The 27,777-nt window shown below is 41.7% G+C and overlaps 1 protein-coding gene across 5 annotated transcripts in view; it reads left to right on the top strand.

The window, feature by feature from the left end:
- TXNRD1 (thioredoxin reductase 1) overlaps positions 1 to 27,574 on the top strand; it is a 59,120-nt gene extending 31,546 nt beyond the window's left edge. For all 5 annotated transcript variants that reach the window (XM_061125470.1, XM_061125473.1, XM_061125471.1 and 2 more), the window contains 10 exons: positions 2,061 to 2,203; positions 2,589 to 2,704; positions 4,052 to 4,277; positions 5,902 to 5,994; positions 6,570 to 6,646; positions 8,087 to 8,243; positions 14,595 to 14,702; positions 16,381 to 16,476; positions 20,249 to 20,383; positions 25,690 to 27,574. In XM_061125470.1, the coding sequence (XP_060981453.1) occupies positions 2,061 to 2,203; positions 2,589 to 2,704; positions 4,052 to 4,277; positions 5,902 to 5,994; positions 6,570 to 6,646; positions 8,087 to 8,243; positions 14,595 to 14,702; positions 16,381 to 16,476; positions 20,249 to 20,383; positions 25,690 to 25,752 (1,214 nt within the window). In that variant the 3' untranslated portion in view covers positions 25,753 to 27,574. The remainder of the gene's footprint in view (positions 1 to 2,060; positions 2,204 to 2,588; positions 2,705 to 4,051; positions 4,278 to 5,901; positions 5,995 to 6,569; positions 6,647 to 8,086; positions 8,244 to 14,594; positions 14,703 to 16,380; positions 16,477 to 20,248; positions 20,384 to 25,689) is intronic.
- The last annotated feature ends 203 nt before the right edge of the window (positions 27,575 to 27,777 follow it).

Raw genomic sequence — 27,777 nt, 5'->3', positions numbered from 1 at the left:
GTTAGTCTGAATACTGATGTTGAACCTAGGGGTGTATGGGAGTGGGGGGCGGTTCAGGAGCATGAGAGAATTGGCTTAAGACCCAGTTGCCAGGGTGGGCATAAGGGTGCACCCATGTGAAAAACAGTCCTTGCCTAGGTAGCTGGAATCGACATTGCAGAGGCTCAGCATTAGGTTACAGCTGGTGGACCAGGCCAGTGGAATCAGGAATCCTGGGGGAGGTGCTGGGCTGTGCCAGTGGGTGGGCTGTGTAGGAACGGGAAGTGTCCAGGTGGTATAAGAATGCAGGGGATTTGGGGCATTACTGGAAAGCAGGGCAGCCCTGGAGAACTGGGGTTCCGGGTATGTAACCACCCACAGTCCAACAGGGATCCAGTTACCACCAGCAGCATGTAAAGTAGGAATTTGGATTTTGTGAGACCGAAACTCAGTTCTCAGAGTGAAATGCAAGACCAGGACCATAGGAGCAGCTAGATTATCTTGATGCTGAATCCCAAAGTAGTGGGCTGCAGCTTTTTTCATTTCTTCTGCCTGAGCATAACCACACTAGAGATTGGTGCCTGCCTACTGTACCTAAGGATGAAGAGACTTTGGTAGAGAAAAAGGGATTTGAGGAGTTTGGAAATCACATGGGGCCTAACAGTTACAAAGCTTGCCCGTAACAATAGAATTAGTGTTGAATTAGGTCTAATCATTGAATTTCTGTCATTGAAGTAATTTTTTTTGTACAGTTACTTAGTCCCAACTGTGTCTTCTTTTCGAATATGTTATCTCTTATAGGATTGGCAGAGCAGAGTCCACTTAGTACTTCTACCACTGTAAAATTTCAGAGTGCATCCTGCCTTTGATCTTGTTCCTCCCTGGGGGTGTTATTGGCATGCTGTGCTGGACAGCTCCTAGTTGTAAGGAACCAAGGAGGAGGATCGTTAGCATCACTGGACCTCCCTGCACCAGTCAGTTCAGTCTCTCAGTCATGTCCGACTCTTTGAGACCCCATGGATTGCACCATGCCAGGCTTCCCTGTCCATCACCAACTCCCGGAGCTTGCTCAGACTCATGGCCATCGAGTTGGTGATGCCATCCAACCATCTCATCCTCTGTCATCCCCTTCTCCTTCTGCCTTCAATCATTTCCAGCATCAGGGTCTTTTCCAAGGAGTTAGTTCTTTGCCTCAGGTGGCCAAAGTATTGGAGTTTCAGCTTCAGCATCAGTCCTTCCAATGAATATTCAGGACTGACTTCCTTTAGGATTGACTGCTTGGATCTCCTTGCAGTCCAAGGGACTGTCAAGAGTGTTCTCCAACACCACAGTTCAAAAGCATCAATTCTTTGGTGCTCAGCTTTCTTTATAGTCCAATTCTCACATCCATACATGACTACCGGTAAAACCATAGCTTTGACTAGATGGACCTTTGTTGGCAAAATAATGTCTCTGCTTTTTAATATGCTCTCTAGGTTGGCCGTGGCTTTTCTTCCAAGGATCAAGTGTCTTTTAATTTCATGGCTGCAGTCACCATCTGCATTGATTTTGGAGCACCCAAAAATAAAGTCTGCCACTTTTCCACTGTTTCCGCATCTATTTGCCATGAAGTGATGGGACCAGATGCCATGATCTTAGTTTTCTGAATGTTGAGCCTCAAGCCAACTTTTTCACTCTCCTCTTTCACTTTCATCAAGAGGCTCTTTAGTTCTTCTTCGCTTTCTGCTATAAGGGTTGTGTCATCTGCATATCTGAGGTTATTGTTATTTCTCCCAGCAATCTTAATTCCTACTTGTATCAGAGTGACAACCAAAACCACTACCAATAAAACCACCACTGATAAAACCACATCTGGGATTTGCTTAAAATATTCTAGTTAAAAAGAAGACGTGTTTTGTAAGAAGATTGATTAAATGTTGGTAGTTGTTAAATTGTTTGATAGTTTTCTAAAGGGAACAAATACTTGAAAAGGTTGTTTATGTGCTTGAAGTGAAGGACTTGCTATTTCAGGCCAGTTCCTGGGAACTGATGCTTGTCAGGCAGTTGAGAAGCTGAGCATGGTGTCCGTGTTTCTCGTGCAGTTAAACATGACTGGGAGAGAATGACAGAGGCGGTCCAGAACCACATTGGCTCTCTCAACTGGGGCTACCGCGTGGCTCTGCGGGAGAAGAAGGTCACCTACGAGAATGCGTACGGGGAGTTTGTGGGGCCTCACAGGATTAAGGTAAGCATGTGACTGCCTCAGAAGATTTTTTGGTTTCGTATCTTTAAGCTTTTGTTGGGGGAGGAAAAGTGAAGGTGACTATCCTAATAAAAACATTAGTGACCCAGACTGTCCAGTTGGGTGATTTTGCGGTCACTTCTTAGGGGCTTTCTCTTGTGGTGTAGTGAAGGATAAGAGGACTGGGTTTGGGGCCGGATTATCAGGATTCGAGTCTTGGCTTTGTGTCTGCTTCCTAGCGTTGTGTCCTTGAGCAACCTCTCACTGCATTAGCAAATTTTTATGAAGACCAAATTGGTCACTGTAGTAAACAGCTTTTTTAATTACAATGTCGACAATTCTAAAGGATAATAACTTATTAAAAATTGACATACTGATTCCTTTGTAGGCAACAAATAACAAAGGCAAAGAGAAGATTTACTCAGCAGAGAGATTTCTCATTGCCACTGGTGAAAGGCCGCGTTATTTGGGTATCCCCGGTGACAAAGAATACTGTATCAGCAGGTAAGGACAAATTGGGGGAGAAGAGAGGATTTCTGCTTTTTCTTTTTTCTTCAAATCTATTTAATCCTTTTCCTAGAACTTAAGTTTTTCACCATATTTTTGCCCAAAGGAATGGGGAATTAGGAAAAAGAGAAAGGAAAAAAATTTTAAACCAGAGAACATTAAAAAAATTCAGGATTATAAACATTGGTCATCTTATCACCCAGAGTTAATATCTCTACTCATATGTAGATTACGCTTACAATATTTATATTTGAAATTTATATGTATGTGAGTATGTCTTATAAATATATACTATGTAAAATCCAGATGGATATTTACAGATATTTTGGAAAATAGTTGATACATCTACTATACGACTTGGAGGATAACAGGCCATTTAGGTTTCCCAACCCTAGTTTTTCCTTACTCTTTGCCATTTGAGTGGGTGCAGCGTCAGTGCAGAGGGACCTTCTGAAATCAGTGAGTCAGGCAAGGATTTGCTGTGTGGCTTATTTTTGCCCATCAAGTGGAAATACTGGTGACGTTTTATTGTTCAGGAGTTTTGAATTATGAAGTTATTAAGATAGATTGTTGATAAGTATGTCTCCTTGGGTGCTCTTTGCCCAGGAGTTTCTTGTTTTCTGATTATGTTATAACTACTTATTTTTAGGCTTTTCCTTTGTAATATGAGTTTATCCTGTGAACCTTTGCCCGGAGGCAGCTCAGTTGGCATCTTTCATTTTCACTGTCTTAGGTGAACCTCCTTGTCACATTTTAAGAAACTCGTCTACCAACAATACTTTTAGGATCTTCTATGTCTGGTGTCCTCACTCCACTAGAAGATTTTGTCAGGCTTTACTTTGAATGGTTTTTTTATTACAGAACCCACACGTTGACGGCTTTTCTCCACCTCTCTCCCCACCCTTGGCGATTGGTGTGGTGGTTGAGGAAAAAACACAGGTTTTCCACCTCAGAGAGAGCTGGAGTGGTGGGACGAGGGTGGGGGTTTGGGTTTGCACATGTGTGATTTTAAACACGTAAGTGGAGAATTACTCCAAATAGTACTAAATAAACTTGTTTGACCGGGAGCTGGACTAGTGTCAGAGTTGCTGTGGTTTGCTGTGCTTAGCCGTGGAAGCTCAAGCTGCTCCCACAGCAGTTGAGTGGTGAGAAAGGAGAGTGTCTAAGACCTTGCAAAAATTTCTCAAATATTATGTGTGTAGCTAACTGGGATGGTTTCAATCCTAAAAGTGTCTTGTTCTTAAGAAAGTAAAAATACCTACTTTAATTTGAGTCATTATACGCATATGGACATTTTTCTGTTCTTTTGTTCCTTTAAAAATTTTTTTTCTTTTTTTTTTTCAGTGATGATCTTTTCTCTCTACCTTATTGCCCGGGTAAGACCCTGGTGGTCGGCGCATCTTATGTTGCTTTGGAATGTGCTGGATTTCTTGCTGGTATTGGTTTAGACGTCACTGTTATGGTACGGTCCATTCTCCTAAGAGGATTTGACCAGGACATGGCCAACAAAATTGGTGAACATATGCAAGAACATGGTATCAAGTTCATAAGACAGTTTGTACCAATAAAAGTAAGTGGGGTTGCCTGGAGGTTTGTTGATTCTATACTCACATTAAAAGGTGAGAGAGAGTTGGGGTGGGTGAGGGAAGAAGCCTCCTTGCAGCATTATGAACCACTGGGGATACTGTCATTCCTCAACTGTGTGATTTAGGTATGTAAACTATTTCTACCTGAATAGGTCCAACCACCTAAATAGCTTTGTTCTTATTTGCAGATTAATGATTTCCTTCCCCTTTCAACTTTACCACCTTTTATTCTTTTCTGTTGAAATGCTTTGCTTTATGTGTTCCATTATTTTATTATCTTTGACCTGCTATATTAATACTTATTTTTTCCTACATATCAGTGATTTAAATAAGAGTTTGAGACTAGACTGATTTTTTTTTCTTTCTTTCAAAGACGTTTCTCCTTAATATACAGTATAGTCCACAGATGCACTGTGTTATTCTGGCTTCCCTGGAAATGATTATCTAATTTTGTTATGTCGGCTGGCCTTGTTTTGCTCATTTAATCTTCTTTTCATTTCTTTTGAAAATGCTGAATAATATACCAAATTATATTTGGTACTTGTTAACCACAAATGTTCTGATACACAAGAGTGGCAGAATCAATCACTTGACATATCTCTAACAGATTCCTTTAGGGCAAGTAAGGATGAAACTATATTGTTTAAATTAAGGAATTTTAGCTATTGTTTTTAAAATTGCTTAATGGGCTAGTAACTTGGGGTTTTTTTTGTGGGACTATGAATCTCTTGAATGCTGGTAAATAACAGTATATAAGTGTGGGGATTAGAAAGACACGAGTTCAAATCCTGTTCTGCCAGTCTCTTGCCATGTGACTCTGGGAGAATGACTGCTCCAAGCCTCACTTTCTTTTGTGAAATGATCATAACATCCATCTCACAGTTCTCATGAGGATTCTACTAGCATTAGGGCTGTGATTAGAAGAAACAGCAGTGTATATATGCTGTTCTGATAAAAAGTAGCATCTTCCTTTCTAGTCTCTGAACATTTTGGATGTTGTGGGCCCTTTGAGAACAGGAGGACTGTCCCTAGTGAAATAAACCTGTGTACTATTCTGCTTGGTTTACCAGGGTGATTTAAAGATTGTGAGCTTTCCTGGTGGCTCAGACAAGTAAAGAATCTTCCTGCAATGCGAGAGACCCAGGTTCAATCCCTGGGTCAGGAAGATCCCCTGGAGAAGAGAATGGCTTCCCACTCCAGTATTCTGGAGAATTCCATGGACAGGGACGCCTAGTAGGCTACAGTCCCTGGGGTCGCAGAGAGTCGGACATGACTAAGCAACTAACTTTTTCATTTTTTCCCCAGAGATTGTAGTGTGCTTTCTCTGACTTTTTTCTTTGCTGATTTGCTCTCTGAATTTTATTCTATTTGAAAATTATTTGAAGGAAAGCCCCTCTAACAAACAGTAAGCAATGAGAAGGGAATAAATAAAAGAATCTCATGTTGTCCTAAAGATGTTGATGTGAGGGAGATGGGACATAAAAGACCTTACAAGCCAGATTTTGTATTTTAACTTTGGGTTAACCAGATAGAAGGAGAGGATAATTATCCACCTTGATGTTGATATGTGTCTTTATTGTGGAGTAAAACCTTGTATCGCTTTCATAGGTTGAACAAATTGAAGCAGGGACACCAGGCCGACTGAGAGTGGTAGCTAAGTCCACTAATAGTGACCAAACCATCGAAGAAGAGTATAATACGGTAAGGAATGGTCCTCAGTCATACTTCATTAGAAAGCAAATCATATGCTTATGCTATATTTGCTGGGTTGCTGTTTCTAAACTGTCGGTTCTGTTCCTATTCTAAGACACCTTTATTACTTACGATATTATAATTTGTTTTGGTACAGGGATGGATTTAAATTTTTTCTACTATAACTTCAATATTATTTATCAAATGGTTATTGAAAAGTATTAGCATGTTAAAATGAGCTAGAATTTCTCTGTCTCGTGTTCTTGTATTTCCCCAGCCCACCACTTTAAAAAAAACAACTTCAGTGGTAGGCTATGCTTTGTCTCTATACTTGGCTAAATTTACTAAGGAATTGTTAATTCCCTTTTTCTTAAGAAATGTGTATGGCTTCTTACTATATCATGTTTAGAAGATTTAATTTAAATGATTTTGATTTGTTTAAACTCTTGTCATTATTTTCTTAATAGAATATTTTTTTCCAGGTCTGGAAAATGAATCAGATTGGTTTAATGGAAAAAAGTCTGATGAAATAACTCATGCAGAACCTTTTTATTAACAGTCACTATGTATTAATGATTTTTCAGGTACTGCTGGCAATAGGAAGAGATGCTTGCACGAGAAAAATTGGCTTAGAAAACGTGGGGGTGAAGATAAATGAAAAGTAAGAAAAAATCTTTCTTATGTTTTATTAAATACTATTTCAGTGATTTATAAGGCTCCTTAGTAGTGGAGTTTTAGGTGTTTTGTTTGCTTGGGTTCTCTTTTGTTTGGCCGTGCAGCACTTGGGATCTTAATTCCCTGACCAGGGACTGAACCCTGGCTCGCTGAAGTGGAAGCATGGAGTCTTAACGACTGGCCCACCAGAGGAGTCCTTGGAGTTTTAGATTGTTAAAGTTAGTTTTTACCACAGTCGGAGCATTCCCTTTTTAAGCTTAGAGGACTCTTCATTCAGTGCTAATCACAGTCTTTCCTGTTTGTCTTTTTTTTTCCCCTTTTTCGAATCTAAATGACATTTCATTTTGTTTCTTTAGTATGTATCTGTACAGCAAAAGATCCAACTCCTCACTGGATTGCAGTTATGTGCTTTAAAAGCTTCATTGAATATGCAGATTTGAACCAGGTTTAAAGCTACCAAGTCTTAGAATCACTAGAGTGGTCACTACGTTTCTAGTGCCAGCTGCAAATACGAAAACTTCGCTGTTTTATACATATTAGCTAAAATCCTTTGCACTGTACCACTGCTCTGGATGAGTGAGACTCTGTTTTCTGCTTCTAGAAGGGGCGTGGGATATTTTCCCAGTATCACCTTTCCTACATCCATTTGAAAACAAGTGCTGTGAAAGGCTAGGTGCCTTGGAAGTTGAAAATAGAGAGTCCCCACTACCGCCCCCTACCTCCCTTCCCTCTTTTAGGAGGAACATTTATTCAGAAGAGATTTCTTAATCTTAATATGAGGATTTTTGTTTTGTTCTTTCCCCCCTTGGTTTGGAGAGACAAGGGAGTTAAGGAGGTCTGATAAGATTTAGCGGACCAAGTGTTCCATCATCTTGAAAACCTACTTGCCTTTGTGCACTTGGGGCCAAGGTTTAGATTTTATATAGTGTTAATAGCTCACATTCACTCTGTGCTTACCAGGGTCCACGGACTGCTGGGCTGTGTTTTGTACACATTTCTCATTCAGTCCTTACAACCCCTTAAGGTAGATGATGGTATTTTTTTACTTCTGTTATTCCCATTATCATAATCCCCATTGATAGGTGGAAAAATGAGGCTTAGAGATGTTAAATAGCCCTCCCAAGATCACAGAGGTAATAACTAACAGACCTAGTTACTGCAGTTCAGAATCCTCCTTGGTTCTTAACCACTGTGTTCTACTTTTCCCATTCCACAGTTTCTTAACAATTTTCTTATTCCTTTGATTTTCAAAATAGTTAGAACGTCTAAGCTTTTGGCTCCTCTGAGCTTTGTTATTGTTTTGGTAGTACATTAGAAATTACCCTCAGCTAGACTCCGATTTTGGGTTTCTTTGGGAGAAAGGGGATTTTGTTGGACTTAATTAACAGTGGTAATGGATGGTGCTTTTAACTGAATGAATTTGCAGGACTGGAAAAATACCTGTCACAGAGGAAGAGCAGACCAACGTGCCGTACATCTATGCCATCGGTGACATTTTGGAGGGGAAGCTGGAGCTCACCCCCGTGGCCATCCAGGCAGGACGGCTGCTGGCCCAGAGGCTGTACGGTGGTTCCACTGTCAAGGTGAGTGGGGGCTGTCACCACTGAGACGCTGCTCTTGTGGTCCTCCTGCTGCTCTGGGTAAGCTGGCTGTGAAGTTTTCCAGGTCGTGAATAATTTAGTTATTTTGATGATGGCATCCCACATGTGCTTTAGTCTAACTATTCCAGGGAAGACATTGTTACGACCTCTTAACTTTTGTGATTTATTATGGACATTGTCACTCTCAGAACCAAACGAGGAGTAAAATGAGTTTGAGTAAATCAAGTTTCAGCCCTGTTATATTCTGTAAATTCCTAGTAGTTGCATCTTACATCCATTCATTATTACCAATTTGTGTACAAAGTTCTAAATCTGTTTATGGCACCTGACTTGGCTATAAAAGGATTTGAGGATGTAGGTAAATAATGTCAGTCTTCAGAGCTGTTTGAAGTGATATTCAGGCTTTATTCCCCCATCCTTTCTAAAAATAGATCTCCTGCTCTTGGAATGTTGAGAGTGTGTTATATTAATGTTCCAAAATTATTTTAAAAGTCAGTGTAGGAAATTAAAACTATTTGTATCTTTTGAGACTAGATGACAAGAAAAGAATAAATATGCTCAATTAATTTTTTAAGACATTTTTTAAAGAACAGTTTTAGCTTCACAGCAAAATTTAGAGGAAGTTTGGTGGCTCAGCGGTAAAGAATCCTTCTGCAATACAGGAGATGTGGGCTCAGTCCCTGGGTCGAGAAGGTCTCCTGGAGAAGGAAAGGGCAACCCACTCCAGTATTCTTGCCTGGAGAAGAAACCCATGGACAGAGGAGCCTTGTGGGCTGCAGTATATGGGGTGGGAAGAGTTGGACATAACTGAGTAACTCAACCACCACCACCGTAGAGATTTTCCTTATATCCCCTGCCCCTAATTATTATCAATGCTCCCTTCCTAATTATTTTTTTAAAAGGATTCTGGAAATTATTTTTTAAAAAAGGATGGTAAAGAATTCAGTCACTCCCCATTTTCCTTGTGCATAAATCGTTATGGGTTGATTTAGTTAGGTTATAGCAATGGTGCCTCAAAGAAAACTGCTAGTAAAATTTGTGACAAGCATTTTAAGTACATGTGGGTTAGTCTGGATTGTAGTGTAATAAATGTTAATATTTTGAGATTGACAGAGTTGAGGCTGCAGAGAGCCTTTAACACAAGGTCGTCTGATCATGCAGGGAATACTAGTTGGTTCATATGACTATTTGGAATAAACTTAACTGCCTCTTTAAATGAGTTTGTCTTTTATCCTTTTTGGAGTTTTTGAGTTTATGGTAAATCAAGAAAAGTAATTCAGAAATATAATGAGGTGCATTTAATTTTTTTTTTTTTACCTTTTTATCTTTGTGATTTCCTAAAGTGGAAAGAAAAATATTTTTATACCAATAATAATCAGAGGGCAAATATGCAAAAAATTGCTAGTAAATAAGTGTGAAATTACTGTAGCACCAGTTTTCTTAAAAATCCGGTGAATCCACCTACTTTGGACATACCCTTCTTTGTGTGAGCAGAGTACTATATTCTAGCATCTCCCAGGTAGAGCAAATTCTGTCTTAAAGTGTCTTCAGCTTTTATCAGCATCAGAATTAATGTAAATTGAAATTAGAGGACTCTTTTTTGTTGTTCCTTTTTCTCGCCCTGTTTTTTAGTCTTAACTAATAGGACAGGTACTTTACTGATCAGGAAAATAAACAAGTGCTGCTAAGTCCCTGAGTTTGAAATCTCGTCAGTCTGTTTGTCAAGTATAGTAAACAAAACTGCAATACTAATAGATACCTAGGTTAATTGTATTTGGAGGAATTACACATTGTTTTGTTTAAGAACTGTGTAACCCTTTTAATTTTGCTCTGTGTGCATTAGTAGATCATTCCCATATACCTGAGAACATTAGCGGATCCACATCCACCTGCCTTCCTTCTGAAGGAGCAGCTAGCTATCTGTTGAAAACTTCAGCTTAACATAAACACCTGCCTAAATTAAATGTGTTGTGGGATTTTAAGAGAACCCAAATTGAATAATGGGTGTTTGTGTCTTCCTGCAAAATTGATGACATATATGCATTGCCTTAGAAGAGAGTTTGGAGAGAAGAGGACCGAGAGCAGCTGTGTCTGTCCGCGCCTGGCGGGTGCTCAGCGCTGTGTGTGCACGCACCTCGCTCCACCGCAGGGCAGCTGTAGAGATGGATGACGTGTTACAGGGGGTTAGGTGGCTGTCCAAGGTCACAGTGCTTGGAGGCAGCCAAGGCCAAAAGCCAGTCCATATCTGATTTGTAGGCACTGCTGTCTTAACTGGGAAAATGCATCTCGTGAAGACAGCTCAAATGGTAAAGAATCTGCCTGCAATGCGGGAAACCAGGATTTGATCCCTGGGTTGGGAAGATCCCCTGGAGAAGGGAACGGCAACCTACTATTGTATTCTTGCCTGGAGAAGTCTATGGACAGAGGATTCTGGCAGGCTACAGTCCATGGGGTCGTAAAGAGTTGGACACAACTAAGCAACTGACACAAAGACATAAGGAAGATTTGGGAAGTATCAATTATAAAAGGTGATGAGGGTAGAAAAGATGTCTCAAGACTTTAAAGACTACCACCAATACAGAAGTGCTTGTACTAAATGAAGTGGAAAATATACTGGAAAAGTTTAAATGAATCTTTTTAACAGTAGATTAAAGTCATTTTCAAAGCTGCTAAACATATTTGCCCTTAAATATTCTGTTATTTTGGGGAACATGAGGAAGGAGAAAAATATTTTTATCATTTCAAAGACAGAGAACAGATCTTAAAGCTGAGTCAACCTGCAGGTGATGGACATCCTAGTAAGGTCTTTAAAAAGCCAGATGACAAGACACATTTACCAGCTTTAAAAGATTGTAATGGGCACTCATTTGAAAAGACCCTGATGCTGAGAAAGATTGAAGGCAGGAGAAGGGGACAACAGAAGATGAGTTGGTTGGATGGCATCACTGACTCAATGGACATGAGTTTGAGTAAACTCTGCGAGTTGGTTATGGACAGGGAGGCCTGGCGTGCTGCGGTAAATGGGGTCGCAAAGAGTCGGACATGAATGAGCAACTGAACTGAACTGAATGGACACTCCAGCTGTTTTCTCCAGGGAGCAGTAGATTGTTTTCTCCAGGGAGCAGTAGATTTCTTGGATCTTTTTTTTAGAATTGCTCTCAAACAACTGAAATAATTTTATTGTTACTTAAAATGGCGCTTTGTAAGATAGCTCAATTTTACAGTAAATATAAAAATATTTTATGTCAGAACTACAGAGAAACCACAGTACACATCTTTGCAACTTGAGGATGGATTGTGTTCTAAAAGCTTATTAAATTGATTATCCAAATAGAAGTATTGAAAAAAAAGGCTATATTTCTCAGGCTAGGCCACAATAGTCAGTTAAGCCGATTGGAAACAGTTTTGGGACCAAGGAGAAAAAATATCTTTAATTTGGATCCAGGTTTCCATCTGATACATTATTTTCTGCCATCATTTAATGCACATCTGCTTAAGGTGAATTCATTGTGGGGTTTTTGGTTGTTGTTTTAGTTTATTATACCTTCACTTTATACTTTTTGGAAGATATTTTTGCTGAATAGAGAATTCTAGATTTATAGTGTTTATTCAAGTATTTTAATAATTGGCCCATTGTCTTCTGGTTGCATAGGAGAATATGCTATCATTTTTATCTTTGTTCCTCTTAAGATTTTCCCTTTCACTGCTTTTTAGCAATTTGATTATTGCATACTTTGCCATGCTTTCCTTTATAATTATTCTGCTTATGGTGTGTCAAGATTTGGGGATTTGTCTGTTCATAGTTTTCATCAAATTTGGGAATTTTTTTAGCTATGCAGTTAAGTTTTTGCTTTCCTCGTCTTTTGTCCCCCCTCCAAGCCTCGAGTTGGTTGACTGGTGGTTCACTTGATATTATCCCGTGGGTCTCATGCTCTCTTCATGTTTCCCCCTGTTTCTGTGCTTTATTTGCTCAGAGAGCCTATTGCAGTGTCTTCAAGTCCACTGATTTTTTCTTTTGTAGTCTTGGGATGTAAATCCCATTCTGTGTAATTTGCATTTCTAGTAGTTTCATCTCTGTAAGTTACATTTTCCTTTTCTGTCCTCAGCAGACTGCATTTTTATCTACCTTCTTGAGCCTACAGAACACGTTTTTAATGACTCTTTTAATGTCCTCTGCTAATCCCATCATCTCTTTCACAGTGTATATTTCTATTGATTAATTTTATTCTTGATACTAGTTTGGATGGATGAAGACTTGGTACCCTTGCACTGTTGGGTGCTGGGTTTTGTTGAATTCCTTTATACAGTGTTGGAGTTTGTTTTGGTGGCCCGTTAAGTTACACAGGAGTCATTTTATCCTTGTGTAACTTGCTTTTCAGCTTTTTTTGGATGTGTCAACACTAACGTTTCATGTAGGCCTAGTTTAGTTCTACTGCTCAGTGGAGGCCCTTCCAAGGGATCGGTCCCGTCCCTCCTGCTGTGAACTCGTTCCCTACTCTGGCTTGTAAGAGCTCTGGTCACTTGGGGGTCACTGCTCCCTACTCTGGCTTGTAAGAGCTCTGGTCACTTGGGGGTCACTGCTTCCGGTGGCTCCTTCCTCGCCCTGGGTGCTTTCCTCTGGCATCGATTTACAGATGAGTGCTCAGCCCAGATCTCAGGAGGCCCTCTCTGCGGTCTCGCTTTCTCTTTATGCAGCCCCACCCACTTGCTGTTCGGCCCTGCGGCTTCCAGCCACGTTGTCATCCCTGAGCCGGGATCTCTGTTGCTGTAACTCAGAAAGACCACTCTGCGCTCTCCTCCCTCTCCTTACCAAGCCCTAGAAACTGCTCTGGGCAGGAAACTCGCCTCATTTGTTGCCCTTCTCTTTTCCCTTCTCAACAGCAGCCATGAACCTATGGTCCAGTGTCCTTAAGAAGTGTTTCATATTTGTCTGTTTTTTTTTTTTTTAAGTTGTTTAAAGCAGGAAGTAAACCTGGTCCATTATGTGTGTAAGCAGAAGTCTGTCTTTACTTTTGGATCAGAATTCCAAGGATTTGTATTACCAAAAAAAGACTATATATTACTAATTCTAGAGGGAGGCACCTTTTAAAGAGTCCACCCTACTGTGTTAGAGTGAGAACTGTGTTGTTCATATTTTAAGTTCAGAATGATTTAACCTCTTTGTCCAAATGTGACTGGGTAGGTTTTTACTAACTGGCGTTTGCATATGTATTTGGCATCTCCATAATTATGTTTTTCAAAATTCACATCAGCATATTAAAGCCTCTGAGAAATCTGATGGTTGAGAAACCTATTTGCTTAATACAGCATTTTACAAACACGCTTGACTTCAGAACCCTTTTGTCACCTATGACTATTGAAGTATGCTTTGGAAATACTGTCATAGTCATGAACTTTTTTTTTTTTAATAATTGTGTTTACGTATTTATTTTTGACTGCTGGGTCTTTGTTACTCCACAGGCTTTTCTCTCGGTGCAGCCGGTGGGGGCTGCTGTCCAGTTGGCGGTGTGCAGGCTTCTCACTGTGATGGCTGCTCTTGAGCAGCAGAGGCTCCAGGGCACAAGGGCTTTGGTAGTCACAGCTCCCAGGCTCTAGAGCACAGGCTCAAAAGACGCGATGCATAGGCTTTGTTGCTCTGTGGCACGTGGAATCTTCCCGGATCAGGGATCGAACCTGTGTCTCTTGCATTGGTAGGCAGATTCTTTACCACTGAGCCACCAGGGAAAAGCCCGTCGTGAACGTCTTTTGTTCCTTGGTCTTCGTCACCATGTTAGTGGCTGTGTAAGATTGCATTGAGAATGTGTACTATAGAACCACTTTCTGACTTGGATCTTAAAGCCACTCTGATATTTCCACTATTGATGAGGACTGCGACATTGCTCAGTTAATTTATGTAGCTTTTTCTGTATATTAAATTATTATCATAGATTTCTAAAAGTGAGGTTATTGGGCCAAAAACTGTAAAATGTTTTTATGGCTCTTGATTTGTATTACCTAATTGATTTTCTAGTAAAGTCTGTTAACTTCTGCATTAGTAATAGACTTTCAACATTGGGTGCAATAGGATTGTTTTTGCTTTATTTAAGGGAGAGAAAGCATGTGCTTGTCAACACTAGTTGGTAGCTGGATGAGAAGTCGCACGAGTCTCTTATTATTCATGACTAGTCTTGACAGAATGTAAACCTCTGCTGAGATATTATCACATCAGTTAGTGGTTCTGAATACAGTAGGCTTTTGTTAGTCTACTTTTCTCTCAATTTGAAGTTTTTTGAAATATATGTTCTTTTGAGTTATAATCTCCAATTATAACTCCCCTCCTTCATTTTGAAACAGTGTGACTATGAAAACGTTCCAACGACTGTTTTCACTCCTTTGGAATATGGGTCTTGTGGCCTTTCTGAAGAGAAAGCTGTGGAGAAATTTGGGGAAGAAAATATTGAGGTGAGTTTTACTCTTGACTACTACTATTTTCCCCAAAATTTAAAATAATTTCTATCATAAAGAGAAGCTGAAAAATAGTACAAAGGTCTTTCTGTATAGCCATTTTTCAGATTCATGTATTAGTAACATCTTGCTCATCTGTTTTATCCTCTTCATATTCTCTTTATCTCCATGCATCTGTGCATTTCTTTTTTCTGAACCATTTGAGAGTAAGTTGAATGCCCCTTTACCCCTAAATGCTTTAATACTATGAACAAGGACATTTTCCTGTCTAAATGCACGGTGGTTACTACTTTGTAGACAGCTTACTGTTGATATGATATTGTTATCTGACCCACCTTCCGTTCATCAGTTTCATCAGTTGACCCAATAATTCTTTTTTTTTTTTTTTTCATTTATTTTTATTAGTTGGAGACCCAGTAATTCTTGGTTCTGTTTTTCAAAACCACTTTTACTGGTTTCTTTTTATTATTAATATGGTTAAAAATACAGGGGAAAAAACCAAAAAGTACCTACATTTCTACTGTTATATTAGCTTTTTTTTTCCCCTACCATTACCCTTTAATTTATAGCTAATGTTGCCAGTCACTTTTTATCCTATATATAGTCAGGGAAGGGATTCCCTTGTAGCTCAGTTGGCAAAGAATCTGCCTGCAGTACAGGAGACCCAGGTTCAATTCCTAGGCCGGGAAGATCCCCTGGAGAAGGAAATGGCAACCCACTCCAGTATTCTTGCCTGGGAAATCCCGTGGACAAGGAGCCTGGTGGGCTACAGTTTATGGGGTCACTAGAGTTGGACACAACTTAGCTACTAAACCACCACCACCGTCAAGGAAACTGCACATGAAGTAAACTACTTTTGTATACACAAATAATGCTACACAAAGGGTCTGCTGTTTTAAATCAGTTGGGAAAAAAAGTTTGCAGTAAAACCTAAAAGACCAGATTTGTGAATCAGTACATTTTGTAATATGAAAGTCTATTTTAAATTTCTCAACAACTTCTATTATTCTCTATTTTAGTAATAGCATGTAACATTGATCTATCAGTAACATTACTAGCATTTTTTTTCTGGTTATAAGAATAGTATACCCTCATAGGAAATTTTCAAAATATTAAAAAAGGAAATTTTAATTCATGAAAAGATAACTGCTATTAATATTTTTGCATATTCTAGTCTAAGTTTCTCTTTTATATGTGCATAATTTTGTGTTGGTATACATAGCTTAATTTTTTTTTTAATCTTAATTTTTAAAGTGTGATTAAGTTACATGCAATTTTCTGTTGTTCTTGACACAATTAGTGTTAGGTCACAAGCATTTCCCTCTAAAAGCACCATTTTACAAAATGACTTTTGCAATATTTCCTTTCCTTTCAGGGGTGCTACTATACAGTAATTTTTAAAAGCCATTTTATTAGATTAATTTTTCACTATTATGAATAGAATGATGAACATCTTTGTTACTCATTGTCTGTTTCTCTGATTATTTTCTGAGGATATATTGCTATCAAAAAATAACTTCTGACCAGGTTCTTATGTGTTCCATGAATTTTTTTGTTTAATGAAAGTCTGATTATTAAATATTAAAGATCATCCACTGTCTTCACACCGCAAAGTAGTGTTTGGCAGACATACTTCTTGAGACAATGGGTCTAAATTGTGCTTCTGTCTTCCTAGGTTTACCATAGTTACTTTTGGCCATTGGAATGGACGATTCCATCAAGAGATAACAACAAATGTTATGCAAAAGTAGTCTGCAATATCAAAGACAATGTAAGTGCTATTCATATTTACTCCTTTCTACTGATTTCATTTTATTTTTACTATGCAGCTCTGTTTTGATCACATGATACACACATTGCATTCTTTTAGTATTTCACCTGTGAGTCTCCCTAGCTGTGTGGACGTTACCCTAGGGCGAGGCCCGTGATGACACAGCCTGACTCCCCTCTGCATGAATGTGTTGTGGGCAGGCAGTCAGGACCAGTGAAGCCATTGACTATCTAAAAATAATGAGAGAACAAAAAAGGAGTAACCCAAGTTTGTATCCTAAGCAGCCAGCACTAATGAGAAAGCTGGAATGCGGGAGCTCTTAATTGGGTTCTGATTTAAGATTTCATTGCTTGCTGCTTCGTGTAACAACTAGTAACAGAGACCTAAGGATAAACCCTGTGACCTTACAGGCTTTGTTTCCTTACCTACAAAGTGATGAAGTCATTGGTTTCAGACTTTGCTGACTACTGCCCCCATCTTCTGTAATGTCATCCAGGACAAGTGTATGTCTGTGCACGTGCTCTGTAAGTGTCCCGTGTGTGTGACGAGAACTCAGGATTTACTCTCTTAACAACTTTCATATCTAACTGGCAGCAGTGTTAGTTATATTTATCCTGCTATACATTACACCGCTGGGGCTTCCCAGGTGGCTCAGTGGTAAAGAATCTGTCTGCCATTGCAGGAGATGTGAGTTTGATCCCTGGGTCAGGAAGATGCCCTGGAAAAAGAAATGGCAACCCACTCCAGTATTCTTGCCTGGGAAATCCCATGGACGGAGGAGCCTGGTGGGCTACAGTCCACGGAGTGGCAAGAGTCGGACATGACTGAGCACACATGCGTACACGTTATACCCCGAGTGCTTATTTAGTCTTAAAATTGGGATTTTGTACCTTTCGACTAGCTTGATCCACTTCTCCCTTCCCGCATCCCCTATCTCTGGTAACCACAAATCTGATCTCTTTTCGTGAGCTTCTTTTCAAAGTATTAATGACTTACAGCACTGTGTTATTTCCTGGTGTAGAACATAAAGGTTTGATGATTTGATATTTCTGTACATTTCAGATGATCACCATGATAACTCTAGTTACCATCTGTCACCATTCAAATTTATTACATCATTACTGTGTTCCCCACACTGTACTTGACTGTATGGTGACTTATTTATTTTGTAACTGGAAGTCTGTACCTTTTGGTCTCCCTTACCTTTGTGGGTTGAATCTTAACGAGCATTGGTATATTTTTAACTTAGTTGAGATATTACTTTTTCAAAAAATATCCCCAGTAGAAATATAAACAACTAAAAGAATCCATATGTTAAAAGCCTAATGAATTCATTTTTTTCATTTTGGGATTTGAGTATGATTAAGTGATGTATTGGTTTAGTTACTGCTGCTCTACACAGTAACCCAGTTGCAGATGGCTTTTCTGTAGAGCCCAGGGTTCTAGAAAAACCTGGATTCGCTACAAAAAAGGTCATCAATAGATGCATTTAATAAATGGACATACTAGGATTACCTCTAGCAAGCTATACAGAATTGACATAGAGAACAGTTTTATGTAGAGTTTTGTCTTTTTAGACATAGTTTTAATAAAGTCGTTTGTATGAGTATGCATTAGATACCATGCTACTACAGACAAAAGGAGAGAATGTCAGACATTCACGCTGGCAGTCTGATGTCTAGTAGGAGATGCTTCATTTGCATACAGCAGTCAGTGAAACCTCAAAAGTTGCCTTTCTATCAAGCCAGTCTATTTTAGCTGTACCCAGTTCTCTGGTTCTTTTTTCTTTTACTGCTGTGTCATTTGTTCAAATGGCATTTTTTTATATAATATGAAAAATAACTTACACTACCAGTGAAAACTCATTTTAATTAAAATAACTGAGGATGGTATTGTTGTTGGATGGTATTGCTGTCAATTATTTTCATAAACAAAGACAGTATTACAAGAGATGAATACTTGTCATTGCTCTTTTGTCATAAGCCATCTTATATAAAAGCTTGCTTCTGGTTTTTGACCATCCTTGGGGCAGGCTGTATTCATTTTGAGTTCGGTCACTTCAGAGTGACTGAATGTGCTTGGTTTTAAATAGTACTTGCTTGCTAGGCTTTTATTCTTTTTGTATGCTATGCTTTTTATACACAGTATGTTTGAAATTTGCAGAAAGGAATAAGGCAAGTACCTACTGCAGACTCTGACTGTTAACATGTTGGTGTACTTGCCCAAAGCTTCTCTTATGAGAGAGAGACATTTACGTCATAGAGGCAGTTTATAATGTGTATGTGCTCAGTCGTGTCCTACTCTTCGCGACCCCATGGACTATAGCCCGCCAGGCTCCTCTGTCCTTGGAATTTTTCAGGCAAGAATACTGGAATGGGTTGCCATTTCCTCCTCCGGGGATCTTCCCCACCCAGGGGTCAAACTCTGATCTCCTGCCTTGGCAGGCAGATTCTTTACCCCTGAGCCACTGGGGAAGCTCGCAGTTTATAATAGGCTATATTTACTTATTGAATATGTAAAATGTGCCAGCCATTGCTTAATCATCTACAGGTACTGACTTACTTAATCCTTGTATAATCCTGTGAGGTACTGTGCTATTGTTATCCCCATTTTATAGGTAAGGAAGCTGAAGTGTGGAAGTTAATTGTGCTAGGAGCTGAAATTCAGTCCAAGGCAACTAGAATCCATGCTGTTAACCTCTAGCCTAGTCGTCTTTCACATTCCTTCTTGGTCCTCCACCCCATTCCTTCCCTGCCCCAGAGGCCGCACTCTCCTCAAGTTGGGCTATCTCACTGTTCACACTTTTATATATTTGCTGCCTATTATGTCCCGTAAACATCATACATCATGGTTTAAAGAAAGGTGGTATCCTCAGCTAAATAGAATCCTGTACCTTTTCCTTTTTAATCTTGCTTTTTGAGATCTATCCATATTATTGCATTTAAATCTAGTTTATTTTAAGAGCCAGTGTGTTTTGTGCTTTATTTATCCATATGCACAACTCCTGATTGCTAAAATGAATAAAGCAAGAGTCTAACATAAGTGGATTACATACAGAAGGCCCTTCCTGACTGTTTTCAGGGAGCCACTGAACATCAGATAAGGCTCTCTGCCTCATTGCCTGACCTGCCTCGTCTGTTACAAGAGGGTTGGATTGGATGGGCCAGCCCAGAGCTCGGAAAGTCTGCACAGTAGAATGCAACAGGTTTCCCTGCTCTTGGCAGGGGTAGCCTGAGTTTGGATTTAGCATTTATCCAAAATGATTCCCACATAGGTATTTCAGAATTGCCAGATATTTTTCTCTTGCTTTCAAAAATGTTTTCACATTGGAAGGCTCTCAGGTTCTTCTGTCTACGCCCCAAACTTCAGTTTAAATGGTTTTTTAATTTGAATGGCTGCTCTTAAATGTTTCAGCTACCGCAGGTAGTTTACCTGGAACTTTGAGATAACCGGATAGAGATGAGGGCACCACTGAACAGCCCTTTGAAAACACTTTCCGGAACATTTTGGTGCTTACGGGATTGCACACACTTCTGCTTTTCCTAGGTGTTTTTCCTCATCATCACCTGTGGCTGGTTCTTTCTCTTCCTTCTTGCTTAATGTGACCACAGTTCTGTATTAGCCCGTGTTGCAGTACCTTCAGCCTACACAGTTTTCAGCAGCAAGCATCAGTATTTCTGAATGGGTTTTTTTTTTAGATTAGACTGGAAAAATATTCCAGGCTGTTAAGGAGGGAAAATTCTACATAATTGTCTCACTTTTTGTATCTTAGGAACGTGTTGTGGGCTTCCACGTACTGGGTCCAAATGCTGGAGAAGTGACCCAGGGCTTCGCAGCGGCGCTCAAATGTGGGCTGACCAAAGACCAGCTGGACAGCACCATCGGAATCCACCCCGTTTGCGCAGAGGTGCGTCTCCACACTTTCAGTTAAGGCTAGATAGTGCCTGTCCGTGTGTGCTCAGTCGCGTCTGACTCTTTGTGACCCCCATGGGCTGCAGCCCACCAGGCTTCTCTGACAATGGGATCCTCTGGGCAGGAATACTGCAGTGGGTTACCATTTCCTACTCCAGGGGATCTTCCCGATCCAGGGATCGAACCCGAGCCTCTTGTGTCTCCTCCACTGGCAGGTGGATTCTTAACCACTGCAGCACCTGGGAAGCCCACTAGATAGTACTGTCGTGCTGCTGAGCAGTAAAAACGGTGAGAGGGATTTATACGGGTGTGCTAAAGATCGTTTATTTATCATGTGTCATAAATCATTTGCATGGCAGTCAGCTGATGATGACATTCATACTCAAAAAGAGCACCAGTCCTAGTTGTCCCTGAGCTCCCTGGGGCCAGTGACGTTGTCCCCTTGTTAGCTTTCAGCGTCAGAGAGTGAAGGTGAAAGTGAAGCTTGTGAAGGATGAAGCAGATGACAGTAGGACTGGGATTCCCCTGTGGGGCCTCTGGGTGTCACTGTTTCTCCACGCCTGTCAGTGCTCAGCCACCAGCCACTCACTCACTGTGCTACTGCTGGGTAGGCTTGTAGGCCAGAGACATGTCTACACTGGAGAACCTGGAGGCTGGGGGGGTTACCTCATCCAGAGGCTTAGGTACCGAGCTGAGAATTGCAGCCTGGAAGAATGTTCGCGTTTCCTTTTGCTCTGTCTTTTCCCTGAGTCTTCCTCTGTACTAATATGCACCTGTTTAGTGACCAGGGCATTATTCACAGAAAACTTTATATATGTTGTTTTGTTTTGTTTTTGAAAATTTGTTTTTGTGAAGTAAAACTGAATTTCAAAAATGATACATAAAAATTGACAACAGAATAGATTTTAAAAAGCTCTTGAAGATTGTGCAGTGTATGTTTTATTCAGTGTCATGAGTAAGATCGTCTAGGGAAGGAGAGGAACCAGTTAGTTTCATTCTTTTTCAAAAACAGTATGTTAGTTTCTTGGGGCTGACATGACACACTGTTGCAGCTTAGGCTTTTGGGAACAACAGAAATGTCTTCTCTAAGAGTGCTGGAGGCCAGGGTCTGAAAGCAGGGCTGTGCTCCCTCCAGGGCCTCTGGAGACGAGGCCTGCTTGCCTTTACAGACCCTGCGGTTGCCGGCAAGTTCTGACTTTGCTCAGTTTGTAGACATATTGCTCCAGCCTCTGCCTCTGGCTTCATGTGGCCTTGCCTGCTGTGTGTCTGGGTCCAGATTTCCCTCCTACTGTCAGGTCATGGGTTAGGGCCCCGCTGATCCAGCATGCTTTCATTTTCACTTGGTTACATCTGCGAAGACCCTGTTTGCAACCAAGGTCATGACGTTCACTGGTTCTGGGGCCTGGGACTTGAGCTTCTCTTTCTGGAGGACTTTATTCAACCCACGACGGTGGGTATGGTTAAAAGTCTAGGATACTTTAAAACAAGTCATCCTCAACTGGGGTAAAGACATCCCTTCCCAACTTGGTTATGCGAGTGTCTAGGTTTTTAATCTGAATTTGGTTCTCAGCAGACTGGTAGAAAGGCTGCCGTGAGCGTGGCTCCTGCTGCCTCACTGGGTCGTGTCGTGTCGTGACCCAGTGGCAGCACGTGGCGCTGTCTGCAGGCTGACTGCCAGCTGGGCAGAGGTGCGCTGGAGAAGGCAGGCGTCCTCCTGAAGCGCAGGCCCGCAGAGGGCAGCCAGGGGCCTGTCCCCGCGGTGACCGGGCATGCGGGAAACCCTCTTTAAGCCTGTGCCGCTGTGCATCTCCATCTGCTGTTTCTCTTCTGACTTTGAAGCTCAGAGGTGAACATGCACTCTTTTTGCAGGGCTTTTCTCTTCGTCTTGTCTCCAAGGTGGCGACTGGTCAGTGAGATTGAGACCTGCTGCCGCTGTCTCCTGAGTGCGTTTGCCATGCAGCCGCGCGCCTCACTGCGTGCTGGGTGCTGGGGGCAGCAGGGCTTGGAGTCGGAGCAGCGGGGAGGGCCGGGCACACGTCTGCGTGGTGGGTCCCAGGCTCAGGACAAGTGCACAGGGGCGTTTGGGGCAGGAGGGCCGTGGGGCAGTTCTCGCACAAGAGGAGAAGGACGCGTTCGTGGCAGCCCGTCCGAGGGAGCGCGGAGTATGAGAAGCCTGTGCGGCCGAGATGAGGGCTGTTCGGGGACCTGACGGCCCTCAGGACTGCTGCCGCAGTGCACACCAGCTGTGGGTGGTTTGTGCCATTTCAGTAAAAGAACTGGGTGATTGATTACACAACCTTTGGCTCCGAAGTAGTTGCCTACAGGAGTTGATGCATTCCCCAGTGGAGGCTTTGCTTTTTTGGAGGAAAATAGTTTGCACAGGGTTTCCTTCCGGAGTTGCTGTGGGAGGAGGAGAGACTGCTGGTGTTTTGACTGGACGCCCCTCGGGGTCGGTGAGAGGGGGCATCTCAAGGCCTGAGGCGTTAAGATACTGACACACGAGTGTTATTCAGTTTGAGGCTGAAGTGGTGGTTATTTATCCTGGACATCTAAGCAGTAATAATTGAGGAGGAAACTGATCACATGTGATTTTGAGTAGTAATTTCAACTAATTAAGTTTATCTGTAGAGAAAAAATAATGGCTTAAGAAGAAGGAGCATCAGAGACAAGACCTGTGAAATGTCTTAAATGAATTTGTGCTAAACATCAAAAGTTTCGTTTCATTAACAGTCAACATAATCACAGTCTACATACAGTGAATGGGGTGAGGGGATCTTGTAAGGCTCAGAGCGGTTGGCGGGGTAAGAGATGTATATGCCTCCCACAGTGTTTATTTACCCTTTTGTGAGAGTGTTCTTTGTCCTGGGATCAAAAAGCTGCCTCTGCTCATTTTTTTAAAATATATTTTTAGGACAATTGTAAACCAGGTCTGTGCGTATAAGACCCGTGTAGGAATTGACCCTGTTTGTTTTTTTCCACATAGACTAAGTTTTTTTCCATATAGACTAACCGCCAAATGGCGGTTTGGCTTCCCCTGTGTCTTTAACATGTTTCCAGTAGAAGAGAAATAGATAAGAGCTCTTTCTTTCTCTTTCATTTCTTTCCATTTTTGATGGGTTTAGTTTTTTATCCACACATCCTACAAGTTCTATTTCTAAATTAATTCCTGAGAAATAAAACATAAGCTTGCAAATTCACAAGCGTGAAATTTGCTTTCATATATTCCCTTGCTCATTATTTTTCTTCCTTTAAAAAATTGGAAAGAGAACTTGTTTGATGGTATTTTAAATTGCCTGTAATACCAGCATCTGAACACAGGTATTTTCATTATTGCATATTATCTTGCTGTTCTCATCTAACAGTCACACAATTTTTTTAAACAAAGGAGTTATATTGCTCTTCAAAAAAGAGTTGTACTAGTTTATAGTGTCATCAGCTTTGAATTGGAGTGCTCGTGAAAATGTTGCAAAAGTCAGTGTAACTTTTTCTGTAATACGTTTAAAAGAAAGGACTATTTCAAGCCTTTTCACATAAGGATGAACTTATTATTTTTGGGAATGTGAATTGTTCTCACATTTTCTTCTGGGTTCATACTTTAAATGTTTTACTAGCCATTATTACTTGGGTCTGGCTTTTTTGTGGTGCCGCTGATAAATTGGCATACAGGGGGAAAAAAGGCTTTGTCACTGCTTTAAGGCTAAATAAACTAAGGATTTTTCCCAGTATTGTTCCTCCTTTACACAGAAGTGTTTTCCCCTCTTACTCACAAGTATTTTTAATGCTGATTCCTATTGCTTTGACCTTTAGAAGTCAAAATGGCCTCAATTTCTTGTGCTTTCCTTTTTGTATTAAAAATCAGGAAACCAGATATTTTGCAGCTGACCAAAGAGGGTGTCCAGGTGTGCTGACATAAAGTCTTGCTTCACTGGGGACTCTCCCAGATCAGCCATGGCTTCTTGTCTCAGTGAGACACTCACTGGCTCGCTGAAGTAAAGTGAAAGTCTCTCAGTTGTGTCCAACTCTTTGTGAGCCCATGGACTATACAGTCCATGGAATTCTCCAGGCCAGAATACTGGAGTGGTAACCTTTCCCTTCTGCAGGGGATCTTCCCAACCCAGGGATCAAACCCAGGTCTCCCATTGCTAAACACAAAATTACTTTATGTTTTCATGCCGGAGCAGTGTGGATAGTCAGTTTGGGTGTGGTTTTGTTTTTGCCCGTATGCCTGGTGGGGCTTTGAAGTCGTCATGGATCAGCTGCAGCCCAGCTCCCATGCCGTTGTCACTCCAGGACCCAGCTGGTAGGGCAGCTTCTGGGGCCACTGTGGCTGAATGGCAGAGGGACGGGAGTGCAGGAAAAGCGCCTTGGTGCTCAGGGCTGGTGTTCACAAGTGATGCTTTCCACTTCCCCACCTTGGCCGGAGCAAGCCCCTGTCCCCACATCCATGTCCAGTGGGGCAGGAGTGGATAACATATGTCCATACAGGGTCATCACAGGGAGGTGAAGGCACCATTTGTTTTGGAAACAGAAATATCACAGTAGTGTGAACACGAAGAAGGCTCAGATTTGACAGAGAAGAAGCAAGGTACCTAAGACTTAGGAATGGATGATGTATCAACAGGGTGGAAGTAGAGGGACTGAGAACCAGTTCCAAGTACACGGCCTGAGCAGCCACGTAGCGGTGCTGCCGATTGCCGGGAGGAGCTGGTTCCGGGAAGATGGAGGGTCAGTGCCAGACAGAGTCAAGTGAAGAGGTGTGGGTCCGGGCTCACTGTCGTGGCACTCAGGAGAGACGGTGGCTGGGGAGGCCCAGCCTCAGGGGATCTCTCCAGCTGACTCAGTCTGCCTGAAAGGGAGTAGTCGACTGAAGGAGATCCTGATAAGCGTGTCTCAAGGGAGAGAGCTGAGGATCAGCTCAGGAAGGGGGACACACGGGGCTGTAACCACATCATGAGGCTCTCTGAGCTGGGTGGGCACAAGGGTGTTTGGAATAGTACACTTTATTCCCTTCTGTGTATCCAGAATATTTCATGGCATGTTTCTTGTAGAGAATTAATAAGCAACGAGGGAGATTGTTTTAACCACTTCATAAATCGCATGCTAATAAGTGCTTTATTAGCTAGACCCTGCGTTTTCTCTGTTTGACCTAGGTGAAATGCTTGCCTTGGTTGTATCGCTCCTCTCTTGCATACATTCTAAGTACTCAGCCACGTCATTCTTTGTACAAGTGCTGTTATCTCAACTCCCCTGCTGACTTTCGTCCCGGTGTCTGAACCTCTCGTGTTGTCTCCACCCCTGCAGGTGTTCACGACTCTGTCGGTGACCAAGCGCTCCGGGGGAAACATCCTCCAGACCGGTTGCTGAGGTTAAGCCCCAGTGTAGATGCTGCCGCCTAGACTCCAAACCACCGATGTGTTTCTTGCCCAAGTCCAAGGCGAAGTGCTGCAAAAGGCTCTCGGGTGTGGCACCTGCGTGTCCCGTGCTTACACTCCCCAAGGCCCCCTTGGATCTCACGGGTGGGAGGTGATTCGTGGAAGGCAGGCAGCACTGCATTGGGGTCACCATGATGGACTCAAAACTGGCTTTTGGCAGAGCATCGGAGCGATGCGTCCATGAAGTCACCAGCCCCAAGCCCCTCGTGGTGGGTGGTGATGGAACCGTCAAGGCAGTTTTCTCTTGGCCTTTCCTTTGTGGGTTTTCTTAGACTCACCGTCAAGCTTTCTAATGTTGGTTCTTTTTTTCACTTTTTCTCCTCGGTGTTAGTGATACTAGAAATGATAGCAAACAGTTTTGGTCCAAAAGCAAGTCATGGCTACCATGTGCAAATACAAGCGTCTCGTCGCCGGGAAGGCATGGGGAAGCTCCCAGGCTTGTCCCCGGAGAGACTGCCCTGTGGCCCAAGTCTCCTCCCAGAACAAGGGAAGCACAGCTGGCCAGTTTGCTCATGTGCCACACCACTGGTGATTGCTTTTAGTTCTGTTTAGAAAAGGCAGTGGCTACCTGGCCACCCTATTTGAAGGAGTCTTGCACTGCAGAGAACTTGGTAGTATAGTGTGATTTCCACCGTTCCTCATCATGGAGGCAGATGTACACCTGAAATGGGGAAAAACAAAAAAATGTCATTATTTAGTCTGTTGTGTGCTGATCTAAGTGCGCTGAGATGTATTGCAATGGAAAACATTTAGCGCTTGTTTAAAACTGTTTTGGGGAGTAGCTTTTGCTTTAAGCTGAAATTACAAGATACCACAGCTTTATTTTCCATGTGTGTTAGGTATCTATTCCTTCGAGAACTACGTTCATAGGAAAAAAGTCTGTCTACACTTGACAATTTAACTCTTGTGGTCATTGCTTTGTTTTTAAAAGGAAGCTGTTAATATCATAATTTATTTTTGAACACAGGTGGATGTGAAGGATTTTCATTTAAAAACCAAGTGGTTTTGACTTTTTCTGTTGACCATACTTGGTGGAATTTGGGCAGAAGTGTTGATGCTCTGCCAGCATTCCAACTCGGATTATCGCAAAGAGGTATTAACCCTGCAGTTAGAGATTTCCGGCTACAGCTACTGACAGTGTGTTACACCTAGGCCGTTTCCCCTCTACAGATGTAGGGTGTTAAACGTGCTGTGGACGGCAGGCTCCCACCAGCAGTTCTTGTAGGCCCCCAGCCCCCTTTCGGGGTCTTCCCTCTGTGTGTGTCTCAGCCACAACACTGAGCGGCTGATTACAAGGACATTTCTCAATCACCTCAGGGAACTCGGTGTCCGCCCAGCAGTCGGTCAGCAGGGCCCCTGACCTCGTCTGTCCCACGGCCCTGCCTCACCACCCCCGATCTGGTTGTGTGGAGAGAAGGGCAAAGGAAAAAGAGAGGGGAGTTGAGGCAGCTGACTGTGTTCGGTTTTATTTATTATTTAAAAAAAATTTTTTTTTTTCCCCCTTTCCAAGTCTGCCAATCTCTGAAACTAAAACACAGGCAGGACAGGGTGATCAAGCCTAATCATGTTGTGATTCTGTCTTCTTCGTGGAATGGAATATTCTGCCCCCACAAGAAGAATCCCACTTTATAGACTTGTCTCTGTAATTGCCTGGTGTATTGAAACTCATTAAATTCCATGTATTTTTGTTATAAATCTTCTGGAAGAAAAAAAAAAGAAAAACAATGTGAAACATTAAAAGGTATTAATATCCACTGTGTTGTGCCTTCTTACTGAATGGTAGTTTCGGGCTCATTTGCCTGAGAACTGAATGGACTTCAGGGCTCATGTTGCTGATGCTGAGAACTCGGTGCTAAGTTTCACTGATGCTGTGCTGTTGGGCCTGGTCGATGTGCAGAGGTTCATATTTTAATCTTGTTGACCCCTTGCAGGTGGCAGGTAGCGTGTGAGACTTCTC

Source organism: Dama dama, chromosome 22 (assembly GCF_033118175.1).
Source record: "Dama dama isolate Ldn47 chromosome 22, ASM3311817v1, whole genome shotgun sequence".
Lineage (NCBI taxonomy): Eukaryota > Metazoa > Chordata > Mammalia > Artiodactyla > Cervidae > Dama > Dama dama.
Note: the sequence above shows the minus strand (reverse complement) of the source record. Positions and strands in the feature narration are given on the sequence as shown.